The 27,893-nt window shown below is 52.4% G+C and overlaps 1 protein-coding gene across 3 annotated transcripts in view; it reads right to left on the bottom strand.

Annotated features, from left to right (window-relative positions):
• Positions 1-89: 89 nt before the first annotated feature.
• The window catches only part of LOC122373239 (tyrosine-protein phosphatase 1-like), a 63,282-nt gene continuing 35,478 nt past the window's right edge, over positions 90-27,893 (bottom strand). For 2 of the 3 annotated variants that reach the window (XM_043351103.1, XM_043351110.1), the window contains 8 exons: positions 13,289-13,474; positions 9,232-9,346; positions 8,593-8,751; positions 6,404-6,529; positions 3,374-3,490; positions 1,802-2,028; positions 1,254-1,538; positions 90-1,003 (listed from right to left, as the gene is read on the bottom strand). In XM_043351103.1, coding sequence (XP_043207038.1) covers positions 914-1,003; positions 1,254-1,538; positions 1,802-2,028; positions 3,374-3,490; positions 6,404-6,529; positions 8,593-8,751; positions 9,232-9,346; positions 13,289-13,474 — 1,305 coding nt within the window. In that variant the 3' untranslated portion in view covers positions 90-913. Of the gene's footprint in view, positions 1,004-1,253; positions 1,539-1,801; positions 2,029-3,373; positions 3,491-6,403; positions 6,530-8,592; positions 8,752-9,231; positions 9,347-13,288; positions 13,475-19,748; positions 19,947-27,893 lie in introns of those variants that run through there. The other variant, XM_043351121.1, reaches the window with a different exon arrangement.

Genomic DNA, 27,893 nt, shown 5'->3' with positions numbered 1-27,893 from the left:
CGAAAGGACCAAACAAAAAAAAATCATCCAATCAATATCATCCGACCGGTTCTCATCAGTGCAGGGCCATCCAAGCGAAAAAGCTCATCAACTGGAAACACGTCGTTACTGTATTGTATCATAAATATACACATGGGTTATTTCGTCAGCACATACAGATCATGCTCGCACATTAAAATAAATACAGGTAATCCGAATAGCCATCTCGCCGCTGTGTGATAACGTGACAGCCCAGCTGCTAAAACGGACACGTTTGTCACAGTGTCACGCAGTGTGGTGCAGTTCCACTTCGATGCACACATCAACACGCCGGGTAAGCGCTGAATCGCTATCAGCGGCTACTTTTGGGGACGCTCTGTCCATCAGTTTGTGACATGATTCCACGGTGACGATTTTGAAAGGTCACCGTTCTAAGGAACACACGTCTGGTGCGAAAACATTCAGCGCGCTGTGACCTACTCCGAGATCAACCCTGCCCGGGTCGGATCGGTGCTGGTAGACACGATGAACACTGAACGCGCGGCGGGAATATCGAGCCGACACCGAGCCCTATCACGAGCACAACACGGTCGGCAGCGGCCTCCAGCAACAAACGGCCCGCACGTCACGACCACAAGGCGCGGCGTCATCAAATCGCGCGCATACGCTAAGTCCGGACAAGTCACAGCAAACACGTACAGAAACCATGTCCACTCAGTATGTCCCACAATAACCACGTTGAGCCCCTCCTTTCACCGACCCCAAAAACCGCAAGTCTAGGCGCTGCGGAGCTCAATCACAAGCTCGCCGCCTGGTGGCGCCGTCCAAAGGTAGCAGTTTGACATTCTGTCCCTCAGGTGGCAGCACTGCCGAGCTGACGACGCGGTTGTACTCGCGGGGTTGACTAGCGGCCCGTTGCCCCCGTGCGACCGGTTCAGTCCCGACTGCTGAGCTCCTCCAGGGGCCGCACCGTGCCTTCTCGGTGCACCTGTACCACGGCCTCGCACACAAACTCAAACTGACTCTGAAACAGACACGGGGAGAACATGGTCAGATATCGTACTTATCGGTTACGATTTTACCCAACCAACACGTCAATGGATGCCAATGGTAGAAATAAAAGAATGGGTTCACGCAAAAGAAATTGCCTTGCAATATTTCGGTAGTTTTATTAGAACTGAATAACTGCTTCAAATCAGTCCGTAATGAAGAGAATATACGGACGCAGAAGACGCAACCGCTTGCCGCCCCACCCTCGCGTTCCCGCTACTCACAGTGGTCTGAATCATCATGGCGCGCTGCCGCCGCATGGTGCGCACCAGCTCCAGCGGGTAGACGGGCTGGTTAGCCTCGATCAGGCACATAGCCGTCTCCATCAGTATGAGCACGCCCGTCCGGCCGATGCCGGCCGAGCAGTGGACCACGGTCGGCTCGACCAGGCCGGCCCGCGCCGAGCGCACCCGCTGCACGAACTGGACAAAGTCGGCCGGCTGCTCGGGCACGCCGTGGTCCGGCCACGAGACGTACTGCATGTGAGAGATGTGACGCTCCTCGCCCGTCTGTGGGGAGAGGGAGGGTGGGAGGTTAGGGGAGAGCGGTGGAGGCGAGCAGCGAGAGCTAAAGGTGACAAAATGAATAGAGTGGTCAGAAATTAAGCTGTTGGCAAAAAGACGTCCTTTTAGATCCGGTCGAGTCACATTTGGTAGGAAATAGACGACGACAGGCAGAATAAGCTAGCATTCTGGCATGAAACGCTAAATAGTACTTAAAGTTTTACCGTAATACGAACACTTCTTAGCTCAAAAACACAAATGGCACACACCTCCTGGGAGGTGATGGTGATCTCTCGGAAGGCGAAGTTCTCCGTGACCTCCTCTGATGCGGTGGTGACCTCAAAGTCGCCGAACAGCATGCTCTGACCCTCGTCGGGCCAGTACTGGTGGCACTTGACGCGGCCCTGTTCCACCAGGGTGGTGAGCATCACCACCAGGGGGCACTTCTGCTCCCAGATCATCGCCCAAAAGTCGTCCGTGGTGTGGTGCAGCGGACCTGTGGACGAGAAGGTGTAGAACGTCAGAGGAGAGACAGAAAGAGCGATGATGCGTTATGAGCTAGGAAAGCAGTGAAGTAAGCACCCAAGAGTATATGCCGTTTTCCTTGTGAAGCTACCCAAATGGGTCTAACACAGATGGCGCAGGCTACGGGACCTGGCACTGGAGTCACCAGAGAGGGCGCTTCGGCTCGTATTTTGCATATCCTGACACACTGACAACAGGAAGTACGCCGATCACCTTTCAACTCCTGACATTGCCGCTTCCTTCCGGCTGACCCGTAAGTCACCTACGTAAGCATGACGTCAAATATGGATAATGTGACGTCAAATTTTAGCATGACTAGCAGGAAGTGCGGTATATCACAGCCGGCTCTCTGTCGCTATACGATCGCTCGGCGAAGCGACTCGCTGCCTGGCTTTCCAAGTAGAGCTAGCTCATCTGCATTTACATCATGTCTGACCAAAACCGGCCCCGGATGATCGCCGGTAGCCGACCTCGCGCTCCCGTCTCTGTGCACACTGTCCACGGATCGCGCATAGATCGTGCACCGTCGTGCACGGGCCGTGTGCACGGCGCTCCGTGCACGCCGCGATGGCCGGCGTGGCGGACCCTGTGAACTGGTGGATCCACTGCGCAGTCCAAACGGGTTCCTCCGTAAAGATCTGCATCGGTAATGCTATCGCCGATGGACTAAGTCGTGTAGCTCGCTGTCGGCCCGGCCATGGCGCCGGCCATCCATTCGTCAGAAGTTGAGTGTGTTTTATTGCTCGAAGACGATTTATGCCCACCGGAACTGGCTCCAATGGAGCCGGAGCCGGACTCACGAGCCGCAGCCACCATCTGGCATACGAGTGTTCACCTTTCGGTGGTTGACGCTAAGCGCTTTGACGATCGTAAAGAAACAAGCAGGGGCTGGATTGAGCATTCGTAAAAACTGCGCAATGACGGGCGTAGATTTAATACAGCTACTGACTGACAAAGCTTGAACACACCCACGATTACACACTAGCACTTGCCCGGTTACGTGGTCGTTCCGAGAAGTTCTGCCGGGCGTCGGCAGTCTGTTTACAACGCCTAAATACGCTCTAATAAGGTGCGCTTCGGGATATATAAAGGGCGCCAAAGAAAAGTGCGATCACGCTATCCTCATTTTTGACACAGCTATGCCGCAAGAACAAAGTAAATATATCGACACACGATATTCGGTGCGCCTTCCTAGCCCGCCTTTATTTCCCTTTCAGCCTTAGCGCCACATGTCTCACGATTCCTGTTCAAAGCCAAACTCGCTATAAGGAATTCAAACCTCCGTCACTCAATCCCGTACAAACAGAGACACATACCTTGGGCGGCGATGTAGCGGTTGACGATGCCGGAGCCGGGAATCTCCATGTTCACACAGTTGGCGTTGATGTAGTCTCCCGACTCGGCAGTTGTCAGCACCACCCGACTGCAGTCGTCTGTGGAGAAGAGGGAGAGGATGTGGTCAGTCTTCCCGTCTATACCCATTTGATATAACTTGATCAACTTAATCCAACGATCACTCTCGTGTGTCTATGTAAAACGAACGGGTTAATGTCCTGTGGCGTTCCATCACAAAAAGCGAGTCTAAAACCTGGAGTTGCGATCAGTCGATCCGTATCAACCGTGGGTAAGGCAAAAGCGCCATGGGAGCTGCGGGGAGTGGGGAGGGTGCACCACATCCTCAGGACGTTCGCCCGGGTGGGGCCGCGCCCTCGCCCTCTGCTATTTTCATCCACCGCGCCGTCTGAATCACCGTCCGCCGCGGCCCAGCGGAAACACCACTCCTGCAGGACTCAACGGTGCCGCCGACAGAATCGCGGAAAAGTGCAGACAGACAGCGGCGATCGGGCGTGTTCCAGTTACAGCGCGTCAATCGCTGACGTGGCTGATCGACGCGTGACGTCACTTCCCCATCCACTCCCACTTCCCCCTCCGCTCCCCCGGCCGACCGGAAGTGGGCAACTGACACACGCATAGCAAACGGTCCGGATGTCATTCATTTCCGCATTGTCGGCAGCCGACAGAGCTGCTGCGCGGCGGCAGCGCCGATGAACATGTCCGTCACCCCGCCGCCCCGACACGACCCCCTTCTACGCTCTAATTCATGCCCCCTCCCCCCCTCCCCAGCCGCTTCCGCCTCAGGCGTGCGGCACGTGGCGCTGACAGGGGCCGTCACTTATATCGTGTAGTCCAGCTGGGCACTAGACAGGGATGGCGGAACTGACCTCACGCCACGCGTCTCTCTCGTCCAGTTCCGGCTACTTGCGAGAGGTACCGCCAAGTCCCTGGCGGATCCCAGGCCCCGCCAGACCCCAGCAGGCCCCGTCGGGTCCCGCCAGGCCTCATCTGCCCTCGTGGCTCGTGCCAGACTTCTCCAGAGCCGGGAGGTGACGATAACCAGACACGAGCAACAGGGCCGCGCACTGACGCCCCACCAATCGTCCGACAGGCCAGTGTTGCGCATCTGCACAGAGGTCTGGCCACAGTTCCGAGTTGAATTATTTCCCCATGTTGTTGATGTAACTAAAAACGGCGAAAACACACAGCACTCTCAATATAAAGTGAGCCGGGTAAAATTGTTTTCCTCGATTTACAAGCTAAGTTGACATTCACTTGTCTCTTTTTGAAATAAAATACTTGTTTACCGACCACTCTGTTCAACGTGAATTGAGGACTGGTAAGCATAAATAAACGGTGTCGCATTGAATTTAATTAGCGAACCCGTGTACGATTTCGCAACCTAACGCTAGGTAACGCAAATTGAATCTTTTTCCTCTGCCGAGAATACATCTTGCAGCAGGACGTAATCAGTGATCTACAGCCCACACAAGCCGACATACGGCCACGCCAGCCACAGAGCCACATAACTTCCCACCGCCTCAGTAATAAAACACCGGCCGCACGGCGCCGGACGACGTCGCAAGTCCACCGTGTTACATCAGGAGCGTGCGCAGGACGTTCTACGCACCTCACTGCGGCGTCTAACTCGGTCCGCGGGGACCGGACATGTGCCGTTTCCGGCGGAACTAATCACTTGGCTGCCGGGGCCCGGTGGGCGCTGGTGACACCGGAAATGATCCACTATCCCCTGGAGATGGCGACCGCTGACGACGCGTCATTGGCGGTGTGTGAGGGAGCGACGGTGACAAACGACAGTCGCGGCTGATGGAGCAGCCGGCCGGTTTTAGAATCTCACAGGGCAGTGGGTTTGTTTTCCATTGCAAAGTGCTTGGCTTCCGGTTGACAGGGTTGAAGCATTGTTCCGAACAATAGCAGATAGTTGATTGCTTGTATGCATTTGCATGGCATGCGAAATGCTTGGAAGTAAAATGACAATTGTTGGGTTTGACCTGCAACGTAGTGTACGAATACCGTCCAAAATAAACTGTATAAGCTAAATATCGATCATCATGCATTCAACTATTACTTGGGTGACCTCATTTCATGCATTCACTGACAACAGTGCTAGCCAAAAGAATCGTGTTGGCATCCAATTCCAGAAACGAATCAACAAATGCAAATACGTGAAGGATAAATCTAGACATCTGTTTCAAGAGCTACTTTGGGCTGCCTTCGCTCCGTACAGGTGGTTCCCAGAACCGATTGTATACTGTTAAGTCATGCTTACGACGGGGCATTCTCCACTCACAATATTGGATGCAAATGAATTCCTCATGAGCGGTTGGCGTCCTTCAGCATTAAAATTCACGGCATCGCTCTGCTCTCGACCATTCGACAATCGCTTACATACCTTGACGGCATGAGTGAAATAGGTATCATTTGCACTCTTAGGGCTAGCGATACCGCAAGTTCGTTTTCTCTCTCGAACGGTGGTCTAGTGTGCGCTAATTCCCAAACTCCGGTTACACCGCGATCTCTCGGCAGTGAGCTGGACTGGAATGCCAAGCTCGAATTCCGGACGGGGATTCCGGGCCGCACGCTCATCAGTTCCGGCGCCGCACATTCCGGGTGTGGGCTGCGCGACGCACGCTCGATCCTGGCCCGATTGAATCATAACGGCAATGTAACGGTTCTCGCAGGCAGGACAGAGAACAGCAGCACTGCTAGTGAATGTCCCAACCACAGGCAAGGCCATGACGGCTGAGTTACCTGATGTTGACGTGTTCGCTCCAGATAATTCTAACCGCAAAATAATACTTTAATTGAAGTAACCACATGAATCAGTGAATGACACTGGTCCTCAGCAGCATTTCATCATTCACTTTGTTTCGATGAATGCAACAAACCGGTATTGACATCATGCTTATGTTTCGCACCTTCCCGCCACTCTTTCTCATTCTCCCATTCGTTCCCGCCCCTCCCTCATCCACCCAGAGGTATGTACTCACATGGTGAAATGTCCCTGTAGCGGTTCTTGGCGATGTTTGAGGGCAGCCGACAATCGTCCATGGTAAGACTCAGCTCCCGTCGGGCCAGGCCGTCAAACTCCAGCTGAGCCATACCTCGGGACAGCGCTGAAACAGACGAGCGGCACAGTGTTATAGTCGGCATTACCGAGAAAAACGGCAATTATTCGGTAATAAACATGGCAGACATGCAACGTATTGAAATTATCTATATCAGGACAACAAAGGAAGAGAAAGATGTACGATAACTATGATCAGAGAGACAATATCACTCCAGAAATACGGCGACGGCTGAAAAAGACGAGAGACCCACCAGTTCTTTGACAAGAAATGGCAAGAATATCCCATCGGTCACAAATATAGCAAGTAATAAGGAGGCAGCTTGTCGCCTCGTATCCGGCATCCCAGCGGGCGCTGAATGACACAGAAATCTATTTTCGGCTCACGAGCCACTAGAGGAGGTAGGGGAGAGTGGGGTAATTTGGCCGCTTTTTTTTAGAAAACGATGTAACTAAAAATCGACAACACATTTCTGCATTTTCTTAACGCTGACAGGTGTGGCATACATTTTACTTTCCTGGACAGTAAACTTGAAATGATAGGGTAACTACTTATATTGAAATTGTGACGTATTACAAAGGTCTGCAAAGCGGCCAAATTGCCCCACTAGCAGGGTTATTTGGCCGGGGGTGTGGGGCAATTTGGCCGGTGTTAGTTTGAGGCCATGATTTTTGTTATCGGCGAGTCAGCTTCACATTCAGCAATGACGCGTGTCCTACGACGCATTTGAAGCATTTTGGAGGTTGACTCAGCCGTCACAGGGGTCGAAAATAGTCAAAATAGCGGCTCTAGATGCGATGACAGTTTTTTTATGAATAGCTTTTGAAGTAATCAAGCTAGGCCAAAACTGAAAGTACCATCGTAATTCTCTCGTCATTCCGCATCGAAACATGTATGTGTTGAACTCGAGAGGTCAAGGTCAAAGATTGGCTTCAGGTCACGTTACCTCAGGTCGCTTGACCTCAAGGTTACGTGAGTTCAAGGTCATCATGCATATCATTCGATGCGCCTTGACGAGCTGAACACAATGAGACCATTTGCGCGGTTGTATCTTTTTTCTGTAAGCATTTATTAGCAAAAAAGCGTTAGGTAACCGTTGATGACGTCACATGCCCTTACAGCTGTCCAATAGGAAATATGGCATCAAGGTAGTCAAAGTTGGTCATGAATTATGTCCTTTATGGTATAATTGACCATGACAACTCGGCCGTCCCAGCATAGTGACTCTGAGCGCACCGGCCAAGTTGCCCCGCTAGTCCCGGCCAAATAACCCCACATTGCCATTCTGAAAATTTTTGTCTATAAAGTCGTCATGGCTGTACAGAACTAGATGAAATTGCTCTTGGAACCGCTGAACACCCTCAAGAATGGGGCTATAATGTTGGAATTCGTTTACAGCCCAACTACTACATGTTATACAAATTTTTAAACGGAAGTAAAAGTTACCATTTTCTAACGAAATTCACGTTTTATTAATTTTGAATAAAACTAAGAGGGGGAAAGTTTTGACATTTGTTCTCGAGTTAGTTCTGCCGATGACAAATGAATAGAGACTAAAGTTATTTCATTCACTTTTATCAGCTTTCGTACAGGTGGGGGCGGCCAATTTACACCACCGGCCAAATTACCCCACTCTCCCCTATATTTATCAATGGCAGCGAGAGAACAATTGCCGATCGCATCCGACCTCTGCGACACGAGACGCGAGACAAAGTTGTCACAAAAAGAATCGGCGGAAGCGTGGTATACCTACATAGACCGTGCGGCGTGCGGTTCGGTCGTCGGACAGAAAACGCATAGAGGCTGGTGGTATTGGCCTATTGGGGTTGACGGAACGGTATCTAATGTTACAGCACAGTTCAATGGGAAATGAGTAAAAATATACCGGAACAGGACAAAAATTTGGTAGGTTCTACCTAATAGCAAGCATCAAACAGGGTTGAAAGTGAAGCTGTATTGACGGAGGTAATGCAACCTACATTACAAAAACCAGATTACAGGATTTATTTATGGATGAGCTCCGAGCTCGTGGGTCGTACGGACCAGGAGTCATATATCAGCACATACAAGCCAGAAAAGGAATGCCCGGAAGGCGTGGGTTCGATGCTCACCGTGCGCCAGCTCGGCGATGGAGCGGGCGAGCGGGGTGGCATCAGCCGTCAGCGTGAGCGTGGCCGCCGTGCTGTCCGATCCCGACAGCGACAGCGGGGTGGTGTCCGGCACGAAACGCACCAGAGGCTCCTCCAGGTCGTCATGGAGCTCGCAGTTCACTGCCGGGTCATACGGATGAGGTCAGCCGGGGCTGTCGGGTTTACTTTACAGCTATAAGCTTCATCGCGGAATGCAATGCTCTTATAGCACAGTGATGCAAGACATAAGGCGCTTTCAAGTGACCCCTTGGCGAGACGAAAGGCATGTCATGTGACATGACAGGCAGCATGACAACGTACTTCATCAGCGAGCGTTGGTGGGATTCTGGCAGAGATCCGGCACGTCAATGGTAGCTGGCGAAACGTTCGGCGCAAACATTGAAACATTCCACCCCACGCCACTGTGTTTGTCAAGTGTCGCCGGTGGCTCTCGAAATAGCCCACGTGATTATTTCCTGACGCGTTCCGCCGCCGCAAAAATCGATGTCTTTGGCAACTGTGCTAAGTTGCGCCGGAAGCGGCGGTTTATACAATAACAGGGCGCCGACTGAGGAAAGCCAGCTGGAGCGGTGGCTGGGGCCGCCGAGGCGTCCCACTCACGGTTGGGCTTGACGGTGAGCTCAAGCTCTGACTGGCGCTCGCGGCACGACTTGATGAAGCGCACCACCTCGCGGAGGGTGAAGGAGGAGACATCGACCCCGTTGATGAGCACCACCTGCAAAAGAGAGAAGGTCGGCGATGAGTCACAGGGCGTGACGGAGTGACGTGTAACGACACACTCGGGACGCACACTTGTGCCGCGTGACGCCGCGCCGCAGCAGATCGGCGTCGGCCTCGACAGGGACGGGTGGCCTCGCTGCTGAAAAGTGGCCGTAGGGCACAGAGCCAAGACAAACAGACAGGACGCGTCTGGTGGAAACTGGTCAAAGGCCACCGTGAGATGCTCCGGTGACTTCTCGAGTAATTAGGGGATATTTTGGGATGGTTTGCGGCTTTTTGAGTCACAAGGTGACTACTCAGGCTGGATGTGGATCTAAAACGGCAGAGGATACACAGTCGCCAAAAGTCATGGGTATCGTTTTTGTGTTATTACTTTTGCGTCAAGCTTGGAGCAAATGAATTAATTAGATCCCTTGCGGGGCTGCGTTTGTCAAATGTGACCTCTTGAAGTTAACCCCTAAACGGCATTTTCAGCGAGCCATGTCCAATGACTAAAACACACTGTCACCCTATCACATTACGTGACTCAGCTGGCATTCGCGGATCATCCGCCCAAAATAAATCTGCAAGTAACCCCGCCGACGTGTCTGAGGTCCCAGGACCGGCTCTGTGGACCGATTCAGGTCGAGGCTGGTCGGCAGCTGTCTCCGGCTCGGCCACGACACGGCAATGGCATGAACACCCGTCACCGCTCCGTCAACCCCTACAAATAACTGTCACCTGAAGGTGGCCTTTGGCACCGGCTCAAATCGCCCCAGGTTATTGGGTCAGGACACAGAGTCCGAGACTGCCTAGTAACCGCCTAGCAACGGACTTATACCGCGAAACAAACGGACTCGAGCGAAACAAAACTGCTCCAGTTCGGGATAAAAGGTGAGCAACAGCGTTCGGCTACCGGTCACTGACTGCCTAAGTGGCGGCTATAAAAACGACATAATGCGCGCTTTATTTATCTTCTGGGAGCTTACATCCAGGGATCTCCGACCAAACGGCAGGTCTAATGGAGCGAACAGTGATCCGGGACCTGTCTCTGTCAGCGCTACAGTGACACACCTGCACCGCGCAGATCTCTGCCCGTCCATCGGCTATAGGATTAGCTTTTCTCCCATGCTATTTTTCACCAGAGCATTATAACGCACAGGTCGGACATGTGACTTCAACAGTGATCACGCGTTACCATGTGGCTTCGACATGGCAACGAGTGATCACTGCGCCGTTTGTGGTCGATATGGGCGCCGCAGCGGCCTGCGGGGAACGCCGGGGCCGTTTGCAGTGTCCGGACACGTCATATTGGCGCAGCTGAGCGGAAACACTGTACCGACCGACCCGCATGTGCAGGCGGGGCCGCGGGAGGGGGCCGCCGCCGCTTCATTACCCTACACAGCTGTGGTGGGTGCCGACCGGAAGGGGTGTCCCCCTGACCGGAAGCGCTGTCCCCTGACCGGAAGTGTCCGTGTTGCCGGATGGGCCGGGGAGTGGGCGGGTCAGCTGCCAGCAGTCTGACAGAGCTGTCCCCCCTCCCCGTTCCGCCCATCACCGGTCAGTCAGCCGCCCAGCCCACGACTGGCGCAGGTGTGACATTTCTGATTTCAAAAGTGAGTGGTGCGCGGGCGTCTATGCCGGATGGGATCCGTTGGCGTACAACCCGCAGACTACACAAGGACATCGGTCGGCCTGGAGCCCGCTCGCTGTCCTTTGCGGCCACGCAAAGGGCAAACATGAGGTTTACAACTATTTCCAGGAACCGTACCGCCCGTATGATGTGGCGGCCTTATAAGCGGAAGAGGCGAGGCTACATGCACGGCGCGTTTATCAGGGCCGGTGTACATGATAATTAGCGCAAACCTACATCACCGCCGCCTTATATGGATACCAGCACGGTATGCCTCCCTGGAGATAGGCATGCCGCCCGACCCTCCGCCGCACTGGTCGAGGATACTATCGCACATGGTTCCAGACTTCACAGACCACAGAAATTTCATCAGTAACCAGAGATAACTACACACGTTATGGGGTTCCCAGATGCATGCAGGAAGCGATGGAAACGGACAGTTGGTCTATAAACCCTGCGGCGAGATTGTTGGCCCTGCAGAGCTCTGTCCTCAGACAACAAAACATATGGTATGATCACGTGTTGTCGCGTATGACCACACCAGCGCGTGTTTGAAGATCACATTCGGTTTCGTAGAGGTCATAAGGTCACAGAGGTCAGGTCAGGCCAGGTGACGACACGGGGTGCGGCTCGCTGTGGGCGAGGCTGACCTTTGACCCTACTTCCTGTGGCTGGAGGCCGCGAGGCGTGGTGTGGACTTATTTCATAACGCTGAATCGGCGCATTCATACGGTTAATAAGAATTGAAACCACAGAATTTGATAGATTTTTTAATGATGCCCACTAATTTGTTGCGTGGGCATGTCGATTAAGGTGTTTAAACAGGAACAAAATATGTATTAAAAAGAAAACGATGCGGCCGTGTTACTAGTCGCATCAACACTTAAATGGGCGCATTGGTGCCGCCAGCCCGTCTTCTTTTGACACGAATTAGTTTCACAACAGGACGACTGTGCAATGCGAGGACGAGACCGCAATGAGAAGCAGGCCACACGTGGCGACGATAATAGCGATTACGATAACGATCCTAGAGCGATAACGTTTGAGTTATCACCGGCTCATCCGTCACGCAAAATATGCCATGCGAAACGTGCCGCCGCGGCCGACGATCGTGTTGTATGATCCGCACCAAAACGCATATCGCAGATTTTCATCGCCCCACCTGTTATCATGTCTGCCTGGACCGTGACAACTGACCGAGTTGTTTTCCGAAGCAGCCCCGGAACACACCGTTTGAATGGAGAGCCGCCGACCGGGCGATGGAGATTCCAGGGCCGATTGGCCGCTAACACACCCTCCTATAGTAATGGCCGCTGTTCGGCAGGACTGTTCACAAGCGGAACAATCACCGAGACTGGGTGGGATTCTCAGTAGACGAGGAAAAGTACCATACCGGTAGCTCGTAAACAACCTTAGGGGTGGACGCAGCATTATATAGGAAGTGGATTGCTATTGGACATAAAGAAGCATCAAGGTAAAAAGTTTATTTATTTGAGAAATGGATGAGGAAGCGACTGGTATCACTTCTAAGAATTTAGCAATGTCAACCATCTTGTGTTTTCCACTAAAGGTCACAACGACCTTTCATCTTCTTCATCCAAAGCAGCTCTAGGTGATCAGACCAGACCGCCCCGGTTGGCCGGAACTGTCCTCCTCAGACTGGTTACCCGATCAGAGCTCGTTCCGGGGATTTATCTCGTGTAAACTGTTTCCGGTCGACCATCTGGGCCTGTTGAGTATTCAGCGTCTCTGCCCGGCGCGCAGGTGCGACCTGCTTTGGGCAGCGCCTGCGAGCCGGTGCGGGACCTCTCCCCGGCCGCACCTCAGAGGTCTGGGCCCGGGCCGCTCCTCAGCTATACGGAACGCCTCGCTCCCGGGGCGCATCCCAGATCACATCCTGGTTATCATCCGTCCAGACGAGCCGTCTCCTTCAGCTCCGCGCACAATGACGATAACATCATCACACCTGGATCCAGCTTCCCAACAGGTGTCGAAACTTAGTTAAGGTATATCTGCGCGGTATTTTATGTAAACGTGTAAACCTATTTTTAATGTTGAACGATAACGGGAAAATTGAGTAATCACCAGTTGAGCTGCGCTTTTTCTCGAGATGGATGAGTTAAATGTTGGCGAGGCTTGCCATGGAGTCAGAGGCAAAGCGGATGGGCAAAGGTGTACCGAGATATTGTTCGCTAAGTAAATATTCATATATTCGCTACAGAAATAAGTTAAGAAACAGTACAGAGCAGGCAGGTACACATATAGAAACAGCATACAGTATGCGCTAGGACAAGAGCCCTCTGTAGCCCTCGAGCTCGCACTGACCTGGTCTCCCTCGCTGAGCCGCGGCCCGTTGCAGCAGATGGCAGAGCGCGGTGCCACCTTGGACACGGTGACGGGGATGTTGGAGCCGGCGCCGCCCTTGACGTTGAAGCCGTAACGGCCCTGGTCGCCGGGCTTCAGACGCACCACCACCGGGGGCACCTCCTGACAGCCCAGGGGTCCGTGGATCTGCAACAGAGAAACGGGGAAGGTCAGTCTAATGTCGGGTTCACTGAGAGTAAATGGCAAACGGAGCATTGGCTGGTGAGCTGTACTGCTCAGCAATGCGGAGTTATTTGTGGCCACTTCTAGCATTCAATGAAGAGAATTACTCAAACATCAATATTTAAAAGTAAAGGGATAAAAAAAAACACCAAGAGACCGATGCCAAAACCGCGCGAATTCGGCCCGGGTCAGGGATCGCCTTTTTTGCTTATCGATCGATCTGCAACCAGCATTGTTGACGTTCGTAAGCTGGCTACGAAACAATTTTATTTTTATGAATAGGTCAACTGAAACGCATGCTACTTGAAGTTCATGCTCAACATACGAAGGTCATACGTAACCTTACATTACTATATGACTCAACTCAAGCCTTTTAGTCATTTCTTTGGCCCCGGCTCTTAAAATAGCATCACAACGCCCAACTGCGCAATAACATTACATAAACGACCAATAATTACATGCAATCCCTGGACCGAAGCGTTGTCGTCCCGCGCCATAAAAGCCGCGGTCTGCGGTGGAAAACTTGGCGTTCATGACGACCGGGCTTACGCCCCCCTCCCCCTCCCAGTGGCGTTACACTGGGGGGGGGGGACCAGGAGCCGGTTTGGGGGGGGGGCACGGCAGTCCGCACAATCGTCATACAGTAGGTGCCGGTATCTACTGGCCGTGAGACGAAACCGCAGTAAACACCGCCACATCAGCGGTGTCACATCAGTAACGTCACCCTTCACGTCACACCAGTCACGTCACGTCAGACTGCGTCACGTCACGTCACACTGACGGCAGGTAGATTCTCATGAGCTTGTAGCGATGATCCAGGATTAGTGAGAAGGGTACTTCGCAGGAAAGGAGAACAAGTGTGGGCTTTATTCCGGTTGCCTCTTATAGTCAGCCTACAGATGAATGTTATGCAGAGTAGGCGCCAGCGAGGCGGCTGACCAGTCTTGAACTGATCCGATACGTCAGCAATATCCCCATATGGGAGAGGTGGACGGCCTAGGCACGACCTCAAGGAGATTCTGGATAGTGAGGCAGCCTTCAGAACAAGTCCCACTCATATCCGTTCAAAGATAGATGTTTTTGAGCGAGATTTCTTATAATTCTCGAAACCTTCCTCGGGCATCTTCCCACTAAAAAAAAGACAGAGTGAATTCCGGAAGCATCCTTTTCACTATTGAGCTGAATTTCCAACTAATGGGATCTCTGAGACTTTGAAAGTGCGTGGGCGACGCACGGCCGGGGCTTTACCAGCACCCTTCGGCCTCCAATCAGTGTTCCGCGGCGCCGGCGGCCGCTCGGGTCCGTCGATTTTCTGCGGGCGAACCGAGAGTGGGCGGGCAGCGGGCCGGCTGGTCCGACGCGTCGCAACTTCCGGTGCCGCCGCTCTGTCCCCGAGAGAGAGAGAGAGAGAGAGAGAGAGAGAGAGAGAGAGAGAGAGAGAGAGAGAGAGAGAGAGAGAGCGACGCGACGAAAACACGACGGAACTGGGGGCTCCCCAGAGATTCGCCCACACCCACACACGACCCCGTCAATGAGGAGAAAGGTGTAGCGAAGGCGCTCTGATTATACCGGTCAGTGAACGGTGACGCTCAACGTCGAGTGATAGTGTTAGTTAAGTGACTGAGGGAGGAGCAGAAAGGTGTTTGTGTTGTAGCCTCAGCCCGCTAGTGGGGAAGCTCGAAGGCCGGGATTATTGGTGTGGGCGTCAAAAGGCAGCGGCGACGGCGTCCGCGGTGACTTCGGGGGCGGCGCTATTTCAGCAACGGACTGCGCGTGGGCGCCGATGGGGCAGCGGCTTAAGCATCACAATTTATTCCACAGACTCAACAGTTTAGATAACGTCATTACGTATGCAGAGTTCAGAAAAGTGGAGGCCAGCGGAGACCCGGTCAGGATACGAGCGAACTGGGCTGTTGCTGTGACCATGACTCGACATTGTGGGAACTATCTCAGCCGTTGCCAACTCGGCAGAAAAGTGTAGCAGAAAATAAAACCGGTTGACATGCCCGTCTCTCGGAATATTCAGCCCGTGGTAAAAATACACTCGCAAGCTGACAACGGAAAAGTGCACTACATTACATAGACACTGCGGCTGGTCAAAGCCCAGGTCCGGTGCGTAGGAAGATGCAAACAGTCGTTGTTCGCGAGTGGGTCAGAACTTGACTCGGTGTCAACTTATCACCGGCCCACGGTCCAAGTTCCGTGTCCGCCTCTTCCAAACACCAACGCCGCCGACTGAGCTATAAATGCCCGAGCAGTGGGCCGCTATGGACCACCTGAATCGAAAGAGGTAAACATGTGGTTAAGATCGCCCGTACCGCTCACTTCCATAAATAAACGCCGAATGGCGTTGTTGGAAGTCGTTATTTACCGCGCAGGCATTGTGTGCTGTCCTGAGCACAGGCTAGAAACCGTTCAGGCATTCGCTAAGGCTACTTTATGCCATCAGCTACACGAAACAAAGCGATTTTTTCTCTTCTGTGCATCGACCACTTACAGCAACCGTTAGAACTTCCTGGCAGCTTTCGTGCTACTGCACGGAAGACCAGGAACTGTTGAACAAAGCAGTAGAAACAAATAGTCGTGTAATCTGTCCATTAGTGCTTCTCGTCACAAGCTGCGGTAAAGTGGCGACAGGCTCGCCAAGGCCAGCCGAACGGTTGCCAGTGCACGCAATACGAGCCGGTATGAAGTCACCTAACGGCAGCCGACCTGAGGTCAAGGCGTGAGAGCCCGGCTTGATCATTTCCGGGGCTGATTGCACCTGCCCAACCACATATGGTCGGCGCTGCTAGCAGATTACGTGTCGTAGTTCAGAACACGAGCGGCGAGGAATATGAGCGCATTCAGTAGCTTCGGAGATGTCGCAAACTTTTCCCATCACCCAGCCTACGGATCTCGACAGTTTTATATGTTGTGTGCCGCAGCGTCATCCATGACAAGTAGCCAATGATTCATCCACATCCCTGACATGATAAGGCATCAAATCCATGCCTGGCTCATGCACAATCAAACCTCTCAAGACGCGGATCATGTTCAGCTCACAACGTATATTCCCGAGCCGAATGTCAATGAGCTTCTGCCTCCAGACGAGTCACTGACAATCATACTGTCCAGTGTCCACTGAAACCACGTAGCCAGCAGCTAATACCGGCGTAATCAGTCGGCGTAAATCACTCGACCGGTCTCTGGTGTTCTCTGAAAATCTCATGGCGCATACCATTTGCGGAGACGCCATCATGCAAGCATGTCCGGAGGTGAGCGCTCACGGCGCGTCAGTCAGCTCGTCAGTGCTTCTTCCAATAAGGTCCGGCGGTGACGAGCCTTTCCTGTCAGTGTGTGGGAGGGTTTTTGCGCACTCTGTTATGGGCTTCCAGGAGTGAGTGTGACGTGCATCATTTCTGCGATTGGCCGCAGAAAGCCGTCGGCGGCAATGGGGAAACGTACCTGGACGAAATTGCAAGTAAATGTCACAGTGACAGATGGTCTAGCAAAATGACCATGGACATCGGGCAAATTGAGGAAATCAAAACAAATGGGTGGTGGCTTGTGTTGGCAACGTTATGCGACATTTGGCGTAACATTACGTCACTGAAAGGAGGCAAGAATCGAAGTTACCCATGGCAAGGAAGACGCTTCCGAATGACGACGATTCAAGTAAGTGATACGCAATAATGATTGCTTCCATTATGCTTGAGTTATGCAGACCAAAGAGTTCACTTCAGAATGATTGTGCAGTGTAAATACCGCAACCATCCGCACGCCAGAAATCTGGCGGCGGTTCCCTTCCAGCAGGTTGCGTGTCTGTCCGTTCTGCGGCTGCAGGAGAGCTTAAAGTAGCCCCGGGCTGAGTAATAAGGCGCGCTTGCCAGGGAGGGAGCGAGGGCGATGTGCAGCCTCCCTCGCACGGCGACCCGGTCAGGGTCGGTGCACCGACACGAGGGGCTGGCGGGCGGCCAGTAGACGGCTGACGAGCGGCGGCGACGGCGGGGCGGCGGCGGCGGACTTCAGAGAGTCGCTCCGGAGGTATGCCGGATCCCGTGTGTCAAACCGCTCCGAAAGCGGAAAGGGCGCGTCTGTCGCGAACTGAGAGTCTGGCAGCGCTGACACACCACGTCCGAAAGATGCCCAAACCGGCCCAAACCCACCCTGGCTCACCCCAACCCGGCCCGGTCCTGACCGGGCGACATCCGTGCTGCCCCTCCCTGGGCCAGCCCGACCCGACAACAAGCCTTCCAGGCCGGCCCATCCCACCCGAATTCGGCCGAGCCCAGCTCATGTTCACCCGGCGGAGTGCTTGTAGAGCCCAACCCTGCTGCGCCCGGCACAACCCAGCCCAGTGTCCCGCCCGCTCGGAGACGGGTCTGTGACGGCGCATGTGGTGATCTCACCACGTCCTGCCTCCGCCACAGGGTTCTGGCCGGCGACCAGCGCTCACCAGACCACCGACCGCACCAGAGCAGACCGCCGGGCCGCGCCGAGCGACCAAACACGGCCGAATTTCGGCGGCCAGCCAGCAGCGGACGGACGCGACCGGGCGCCGTCGGAACCGAGCGGTTTGTACAGCCTTGGCCGCCGGCCGTGCCCTCCTAGGATGGATGACGGCCGACCGGTCAGGGGATGAATGAGACGCGGCCGTGGCCGCGGGTCTGGCACACCCGGACGTGCTCGGATGTCTAATTCGGGTGTGGGTGTGGGGGACGAGCGGCGGATATTAAAGGGGAGGGGCACACGCGGTGGGCCCAGCTCGATATCGATCGGCGGAAACCGATATACGACGGAAGTGCGTTATGTAAGGCGAGGGTGTGGGACTATTTTTGACCGGTGTTCTATGTGTGATAACGGAGCAATTAACTTCAACCGTATTAAATATCAATATGGTGGTAACTAATTAGAATCTTAAGCCGACAATTGCCAATGGCTGATGACGAAATGGTTTGATATGATGATGTCATTTCACACAATTCAATACCACTCATATTCAACAAAGAAGTATGAAGCATTAATTATCCCAGTACAACAATCACGTGGTCAAAAACGACCAACCACAACATAATCCCGGGGATTATGTCCCTCCCTGCTGTTGTGGTTTCTTTGTGACGCATAGCCTGCGTTACCGGACATATCCCGCGAAGGTCATTAGCGAGCCCGACATGTCACATCTGCCCTAATCCCTACGAGTGATGACGCCATCCCGCGCCGCCCAGGGGCTGATGACGCCGCCTGGCATCGATGACGCCATCCCCCACAGGTACGCTCTGAGCACCGGAACTGAGCACGCCTTCCGGAAGCCCGTCATCCGTCTCCTCGTCATCATCCCGTAGAAGGTCAGCGCCGGATGACGGCGGCGTCAGCGCGGGGCAAGGTGACGAGACAGTGCGGCGGCAGACAGCGGCAGGGTGCGAGACAATGCATAGGCTACAGACACCGCCAGAGAGTGAGACAATGCTGCGCTGCAGTGTGGGCCGTCCCGTTGAGCGCCGGGGAGAGAGGTGCCGCACGGGACTGACTGTGACACCGGGTCACCACATCCGGTCCGCCGGGGTCGCCGCCGCGTGTCACCATTCAGCCCGCCACCCCACCACTGCAGGCGATAACATCCGAGGCCTCCCGTGATGGCACGGCCGATCCGTGCATTGTGGCGCTGTGTTGTAGTGTCACGACGGCCCTTTCCTGACGGACCATGTATGGGCCGTGTAGAACGGAAACCTGTTCTCAGGAAGAGGCGCCTTTTTACAGAGTGAAGGACGAAGGCCTACCGAACAACCCTGAAAGCCCGTCAGCCGAACCAGAAAGACTGAACTCAGCGCATTGCAGTATACTCTTAAGAATACAGGATGTACCGTTTTTGCATAATAGAACAAAACTGTGAAATAAATTAAAAACTTGGGCTTACATCTGCCGTATGTCGCAAACAAGAATAGATGGGCGACCTATTTATTATAGTAAATGGATCACCATGCAACAAAATAAGCTGATGTTTGTCTTCGAAACCGATGTAAATGCTGTGGTTAGGAACGTAGACATGCCATGCAAGCGGACTTCAACGGGTTTTCGCGCCGGCAATGATCACGCCAATAATTGAGATTTTTTTTTAATTCAGTTAGTCATTTAATCTAATTAATTCAGTCAATACATACTAATTATTGCAGATAGTAACAAAAAGTTCCGTATGAATTTTCAAATATCTCCGCCCCACGATCTTCAGCGATAAAACCGTTCTGAACACAGCCCTCACCTGGATTCTCAGTCTATTCTTCTGACGCCTCAGCACCATATTGGAGCAGGGAGAGATGCTTCGCTTCAGCTTCAACTCAGCTCAGTCCCGCTCAGCTCAACTCCGTCTCCTCTCGCCGAGCGGCTCACTCTCCAGCACAGCACGTGCGCGCGACGCGGAGGGCGGCAGTGGACTGACGGGTGCCGTATACCGGCGGACGGAGGGCGGCTGGCGGCGGCGGCGGCGGCGGCAGCGGTGGCGGCGGCGGCGGGCGGGGATTCGTCATACGGCCTTCATTCGTTTCCGACCCAAAGAGATGGCACTGACGTGCGGATGGAATGGATAGAGCCAGAGATAATAAAATGATGGCTCTTTGTACATCATGCGGTCGTATAGGCTACTTCCTCATCAGTGATCACAAGGGACTTCGACTAACAGTGGCAGATTAGGTCCTAATTACGAGCGAGCGAGCGCAGCGAGCGAGCGAGTTCATACTGAATGAAGGGAAAATCCTGAGTATGAGCGGCCGGCCGGCCGGCCGGCCGTGGGGACGCTTTTCAAAAGCTAATATCTTAGGAACGGGACATCCGATTGACAAGCGGTCTTCTTTACTGAATGTCACTTGGACGTAAAAGTTCTGTGGTGTGATGGCCACCATGCGTTCTTGCCAACCACCGCACGTGGCGCGTGGTAAAATTGGACATTTTTTAAGAACCTCCAAAATTGCAACCTCAATAGCGGCACAACGGTTGGGCCGATTGAATTGAAACTCGGTACACAGTTAGGTCTCCATCAGATGATTCATCTGCATGTGTTACGGTTGGGGTGCTACTGCACGTGCGCACGTGCAGGGGGCGTTTCCAGATCTCGAGAACGGCTGGGCCGATTGCGCTCAAATTTGGTACAGGGTTGGGGACCGGCTAGTAGGGTGCCGTGCAAAAGTCATTTTGGACCCCGTTTGCACGTGCGCACGTGCAGAATGCCGCTTCCAGATCTCAGGAACGGCTGGGCCGATTGCGTTCAAATTTGGCACACCGCTAGCGACCGGTTAGAAGGGTGCTTTGCACAAGCCCGTTGGAAGTACCCTCTCGCCCTTGCGCACGTGCAGGGCTCACTATCTCGCTCGCTCGTTCTTCGCCCAAAAGGCGTTTTACTGGTCGATAACTGTTAGTGATAACAGTTGTTGCCCTTTATTCCTGTAAAACGATTGGTATTACAGGAGTTAACATGTCATTTCGCCGATTATTATCACTTTTCATGTACGCAGTTTGGTACAAACCATGCGGTACAGTATCAACGCAGGCGCTCACTTGTCCTGCCATCTGGAGACATGAAAACTAGAAACCTGGAGGTGAAATGTGACTCTCATTGTCATTATGCCATTATGAGCGAGCCCGTTTTTTCAAGATAATTGAATTAAATGGCAACTTAGCGGCCCCCGGCTAAGAGGCGTTGGGCGAGGGCAGACAGATGCCGGAGAGAGCGAGGGAGAGGGAGGGAGGGTGGGAGGGAGAGAGATAAGCGGAGCGGGCGGGCTGGGGCGGGAGGCACGAGGGGAGCGCGGGATATAGGACAGTCAGAGACGAGCCAGCGAAGGGGACGGACCATCGGTCATGGTCTCAACAATTTTTTTGGCTTCTCTCGTTGTGTGACACTCGGAGTGACAGAGTGACAGAGAGGCCATGAATAGTGACGGCGAAAGAGGGAGTGGTGGCATGGTACTCAGAAGGGCGGTGTCTTGAGATTCAGCGCAGCGCAGGAGCTGGGAGGCAGAGAATCAACCGCCTGTGACGACTCATGACGCGAGGTTTGTCAGTAGATGCCACTGACTACAGGTAAGCGAAGGGGCGAGTTCGCTGTTGTGTAACTGGCCGGGTGCTGCGACAGCTTGATGGGCGCAGTAACCTGCGCTCTCGAGAGCAGGGATGCTTTTGTGGGCAGACCGCGAGGGCGCTACTTTCCAGCTCTTGGGAGCTTATTGTCATGGCTGTCAGCTGTCGATAATTCGCGCGACTTGCGTCATTGCGGAGTCACGCGCTGTCTAATCTGGATGGTGTTGTCCGACATCTCGTGCTACAAATTGAATAGGCTGGCAATATCGGCTTGGGAGAGACGGTCGTGGACGTTCTTTTTTCTCGTTGCTTCGTCAAGAGCTTTTGGACGCTTGAAGCGCGCCACCGCGGCAGCTGTGGTCGTGGGAGCGCTCCGTGAGGACCCAGACTGTGGGTTAGCGCCTGCCTGTCTCCTGTTGTCACGGTTCGGTGACTGGTTGCCAGCGCGACTGCCGACTGCGGCGGGGGAGCGGGACGGGGTCAGACGTCCCTGTGCATACGGAGTGTGGCAGCGGCTGAGGGGCCTGCTGGTTGGTGTTCGAAGCCTTTGGGGGCTGGTGGGTGCGGTGCGGTACCCTTGGGGGCGAACGCGGTCAGTGACTTGGTGACCTCGGGTGACTTTTTCAGGGCTGTTATCAGGTTTGGCCCGTGACCACCTGCACCCTGGTATCGCTGCGCGCTGCAACGGTGCAGCGGCGCTTAACCCCTGCGCGCCGGCTGAGCGAGCGGAGCCGGGTGGGTGACGTCATCGTAGCACGCCGCACGCAGCCAGATCTAGGCGCCGGGCCAGGGCCCTGTTTACGGCCGCTGCCAGCGTGCGCTATCACACGCGCTAATTGGGTTTCCATGACATCCGTACATCCGTATCTCCAACCCTGCCAAAATGTCGTCACATGTGTAACTTCAGCTCGCAAAATGCGATAGCAGCTTGGTAGCAGCATCGAGTGAAATACCGCTCAAAAACGGGAACGGCCCTCCCTTTGTCCGCGCGGTCCACGGGCCCGCCGGCGCCGCGGCGCGGCGGACCGGGCAGCGGAGACCCAATAAAGTAAACAGCCCGGCCTTATCGGTCACGGTGTCGTATGGCGGCGCCCGGCCGCATGGCTCACAGCTGGGGCATGGGTGAATGTCCGCTGAAGTCATGGGACGGGCAGTGGGACAGGGCCGAGGAGAAAGGAACATGGTGTTTGAGGGAGAGTCGAGGGGGCAGTGACCCTTCCGGAACGGGGTGATCGTGGTGGTCCCAGATGATGTCTTATTGAGTTTTTACAGACCTAAAGCGCGCGCAGCGGCGCGCCGTCGGTTCGCAGGCACACCACGGATACCTACCGGCTGTCGCTGTTCCGGACCACGCGGGCTCTGACGTGCCCGCGTCTTTGCGTGGCTTGACCGCCTTTGCCGGGCGAGGAGCAGCCGCGTGAGCGGTCGAGGGTCAGTTTGACCGAGTGGTGCGGGTCGCTGGTGGTTGGCAGAATACATGCGACGCCGCGGACCGATTAGTGGTGTCACCTGGGATTGGACCTTCGGAATTCCGATTTGTCTAATGTTCATTTCGGGAGATGGTTGAACAAAGGTTACACTGGCTTGGACAGCTTGAACAATCACTTGCTCGGGGGACGAGAAACGCTATTTCTCTATCCCTGCTTCCTGGTTGATAAGAACGAGCTTAGACAAGCTTCGGCAGGGTGCGCTGAAGGAGCAGAGCGCCGATGGCGACCGGGCAAGCGCCGCGGGATGACCGGGGGGGGGGGGGGGGAGGGTGGCAGACCGCTACGGGCACCACTATCGCGGGTCTGACGGGCGGCCGTGGGAGCTCTTGGGAGTTTTCCTGCCCTTGAAGGCGACAGTAGCTGTCCTAGCTCTCGAGCTTATTGCCCTTGGGGGCGAGCTTGCTGCCCCTTGGGGGCGACGGTAGCTGTTACAGCCCTTGAGAGTTAATTGTCTTTGGGGCGACGATGGCTGTACAAGCTCTTGAGGAGCTTATTGCCCTTGGGGGCGACTGAGGCTGCACGGGCTCTTGGGAGCTTATTGCCCGTGGGGGCGACGATGGCTGTACAAGCTCTTGGGGAGCTTATTGCCCTTGGGAGCGACTGTGGCTGCACGGGCTCTTGGGAGCTTTGCCCTTGGGGGCGACGATGGTTGTACGAGCTCTTGGGAGCTTTCTCGCCCAACGCCTCTTAGCCGGGGGCCGCTAAGTTGCCATTGGGCTCATGCCTGACGCCTCCGTGATCTAGACACTCTGTTGGCTGAGTAAAGGCCGATCGCCCACTGGTGGCAGTTCCTGCTCCTGGAACCAAGTTTTGGATTTATTCAAGAAGATACAACTCGTTACATTTATTTGGACATCTCGGAGCTAGTTGCGGTACCGTAAACGGGAGTGACTTTGCCATGTTTTCAACTTAAGACGCTTGTATTCTTTAAACTTGTTAACTTATTGGGATGACTCTATGTTCAAAACACGGGTGAAGATTAGCTCTTTGGGTTTTGCTATTATCGTATTTATATCTTGCCTAAAAATATAAATTAATTTTAACGAAAATGAATCGTCAGGAGTATGAAAAATAATACTCCTGACGATCATACCACTATCCGATGAATTGCATCGGATAGTGGTACAGTGGATTGTAACACTGTACCACTGAGGAAGGGCCACGCCCGAATATATATTGGTCTTTAATTTTTTAATTCCTTCAGATATGAGCAAGAGGTTATTTTTCATACTCCTGATAATCTTATCAACAATGCTCAACTCAACGTTTCAATACCTGAAAAATGAATCGTGGCAAAGTTAAACTGAAGAAGGGGTGACTTTGCCACTATGCTAAATAATGTTTTTTTCACGCTAACAAATACTTTTCAAGCATTTTTGTTCCATTGTATGGGGACGGGCAACCATCCTTAATTGTTTAATAGGAAAAAATAAAGCAATTTAAGTTTTTTGTTTTTGCTCTTAACCAATGTACAAAAAAGGAGAGATGCCTTACTTTTTATAATACATTATATTTGTTGAAAATCATTGAGATTTGATAATAAATAGAAACTGAAAAATGGTTCAGAATATATAAATCAGCAAAGATATTATTGTATCGGTACTCTAGGACCTTGCAGCTTTTTTCCAGCGGCATTAAGGGGAACAGAAAGAGGACGTTCTTGCGGGAACTTACCGACGCCCTTATTATCAGCGTTTTGATCTATAAAATGATACAGATTTCTTCAGCCAGTCTCACTGAAAACTCAGGAGTTGTAGATGATCATGCATGTGCTGAAAAGTTGGGCCCAGCTTCATCCATTTTTTATTTGGGTAATTTTTGCCTTTCTATACTTCCACTAAGCATTCCTGTGTTAATTTTCAACATATAAACTTTTACTTTTTAAAAACCAGTTTGGAGATCAAAATGATGCTACATTTAAAACTTATTTTGAATTGCATCGGATAAGTATTTCGTTTTTGCATTGATAACATGGTGGCAAAGTCACCCCATGTCGCCTGCAATTCACTTGGAAGAATCGCCACCAAAAATTTTAGCTAAATGAAGTAACAAATGCCAGTTTTGTTGGATATGCTAAGTTAACAGCCTTGTCATGATCAACCGTACCAAGTTTCAGCATCGCAGATGGTCTAGAACATGGTTAGATAATAAAAAGTTCGGACCTCTTCAAATTTGACCATTTCAATGACTCCAATAAAATGGAGTCCAGTTAGGTATTTAGTGGTAACTTATCTCTCAGTGTTGGTTATGTTGGAAGGCCCAACAGTTATCCTTCATTTGAGCCTTAAAAATTAGTACATTCTTCGTAAAATATCACTGGAGATCACCCTAAAGCATTTTTTGAGAAGCATGGCAAAGTCACCCAGCAAGGCAGTCACCCCCGTTTACGGTACCTACCTTTGTAGGTGAAATGACACGCCATTTCACCGATTACCTATGAGCCCTTTTTTTCTTCAAGATAATTAAATTAAAATGAAAATTTTGGATTTATACAAGACGGTACAACTCGTTACATTTATTTGGACATTTCGGAGCTAGTTGCGGTACCTTTGTAGGTGAAATGACACGCCATTTCACCGAGTACTTACTACTCCACCGGTACCGGCTGATCGCATTTCACTATATCAGACACTTGCCAAAGCGGGTCTGGTAAAAAAGGCTGGTAAGGGAGCAAAGATCAGGTCGACTCTGCTAGTTGCTGCGCATCGCTTATGCATATCATATCTCACTTATATTTAGCGGTGCCAAAGCGGAACTGAGGTACAGCTACCTATATAAGAAACTCTTTTGACCATTAGTGGAGAGTGAGGCTTTGCGTGAGGCACAAAACTGATACGGATACGTGATTTTCTATCATGATCTGGCCTTTGATGTGGAGCAGAAAACCGATCTGTTCACATTTCGATCCAACGCACCACCCATCGGCTGTCTTGCGGATGTTTCGGGGGCGGTCTCTGCAGCCGATAATGCATAATTCCATCGCTTCTGTGTTCTAGGAAACATAACAATCACACAATTTTTATTTAAGCAAAGACATATCAAACTGGCATCATGTCTATAGTTCTCGGAACATACCACATATATCGCTTTATTAATTTTATAGCGATACCATAACTTTATGCCATTTATTTTCAGAGCTGCTTTGCTAATCTGCGTCCGAAACTTGCTATATAAAAAGATACCACTTAAAGGGACCCTCCCACCTTCAAAAAAGTTAATGAATTGGCATGAAAGTGATGTCGCTCGGTTCAGAAGGAGCAAAAACGAATATCTACCAAATTTCACCGACAAATACTCACCGGTTTTCAAGATATTATACTTTTACTTTTGTTTACTTTTTGGGATCCCCGCTGTTCCTAGCGACTTTATTTGGAAGCAATAGTTTGGCAGCTGAAAGTGCGGCACTTGTTGCGCGCAAAGCAGCATATACCACCGCGTGCTACGGAACGTTTTAGTCAAACATGTAAAAATCGTTAGATCTGCGCTGACGTCACACATTCAGAGGGGTATTCAAAAGCATTAGCCCCTCTAAATCCAAATGCTGCAATTTTGAAATTCAATATTTCCGATTTAAGGCATTTCTCGATGTTGTGAGTGCCGAAACCGGTAATTGTGAGCCAGGGACCCCATTTTGGCTATCTCAACTCAAATCTAATGTTAAGGTGGGAGGGTCCCTTTAATATGAAAGACAGCTTATTTTTTATTTTAAGTATTTACCTTAGAATTTTTATTAAACCGTTAATGTGATGGGTCTGTTTCGAATCAAAGTTTGTATAACAACCTTGAGTTTGTCTATACGCCGTCCTTTTGTTGGAAGTCGGCGCGCCACCTCTATCCTGGTTATTGTCAAAACTGAGGAGGAAGTGGGCACGACTCTGGTGTATCTGCGATCGGAGCGGAAGCAGCCTCCTGCCGCACCTCCTCGGGCGCAGAGCGCGAGGGACGTTTCATTTCAAACCCAGCGTTCAGAGGAAACTTCTCAATGGAAGAGGCCGTAGAGTGGCATCGATTCCTTTAAAAGCGGAGCGATTAGCCGGCAGATAAATGGGACAGCTCGCTGCTGAATAAGCCCCGCCGGATGCCGCCGTTGGAACACACCCGGCTCGGCGGCCCTGCCCACCCAGCGGCCGCGTGGGAAGGCGCGCAGCAGCGCTGACTATTGCCAGCCACCATCAGCACACGGACGCGAGTTTTCACCGCGCGCATACCGGAATCATCAGTGACGTCAGTATGGCGAGTTTGACGTCACTGATGACTATTGTGCAGTTCATCAGCAGGCTGTGTGCCTTCGAATAAATGCGTTTATGAGATCTATCATCTGCCTGCCCACAGAGTGACGCTATTGAGCTTTGTTCGAGAGTCCCACACTGCAATGATCATGTACGTTTAGGTTACCGACAGACTTCTGCAATTGCATCAGCTAAAAAGACCAAGCTAACTTTATGGATTGTGGGAGGAATTATGTAGGTACACACAGACACTACCAGTGGAGGTTTATAGCAGATATAGTTTTGGATGGATTTACCTAGAATCATGAATGTCTACGTATATTTTGGATTCGCTCAACAGCTGCCGGCAAAATTCATAAAGGCATGAAAATATAGTGTGGGTAAATTGTGATTTTTGATAAAGGCAATGTTTTTAAAGTCAACATCTGCTCACGGATCAGACGCGAAAGCCGCGACATGCTGGCAATATTATTGCAAAGGCTTGACTGAGACGCAGTAAACCGCTAGCCACCAGCTGGCTCCAGGTGACGTCACAAATCGTGTCTTGCGGCTAACGAAACGGCGTTGACAGCAGCAGCCTTTCTGCAGACACTTCTACCAGCCAGCCCTTTGGGG

Source organism: Amphibalanus amphitrite, unplaced genomic scaffold (assembly GCF_019059575.1).
Source record: "Amphibalanus amphitrite isolate SeventyFive unplaced genomic scaffold, NRLGWU_Aamphi_draft 000038F_arrow, whole genome shotgun sequence".
NCBI lineage: Eukaryota > Metazoa > Arthropoda > Thecostraca > Balanomorpha > Balanidae > Amphibalanus > Amphibalanus amphitrite.
Note: the sequence above shows the minus strand (reverse complement) of the source record. Positions and strands in the feature narration are given on the sequence as shown.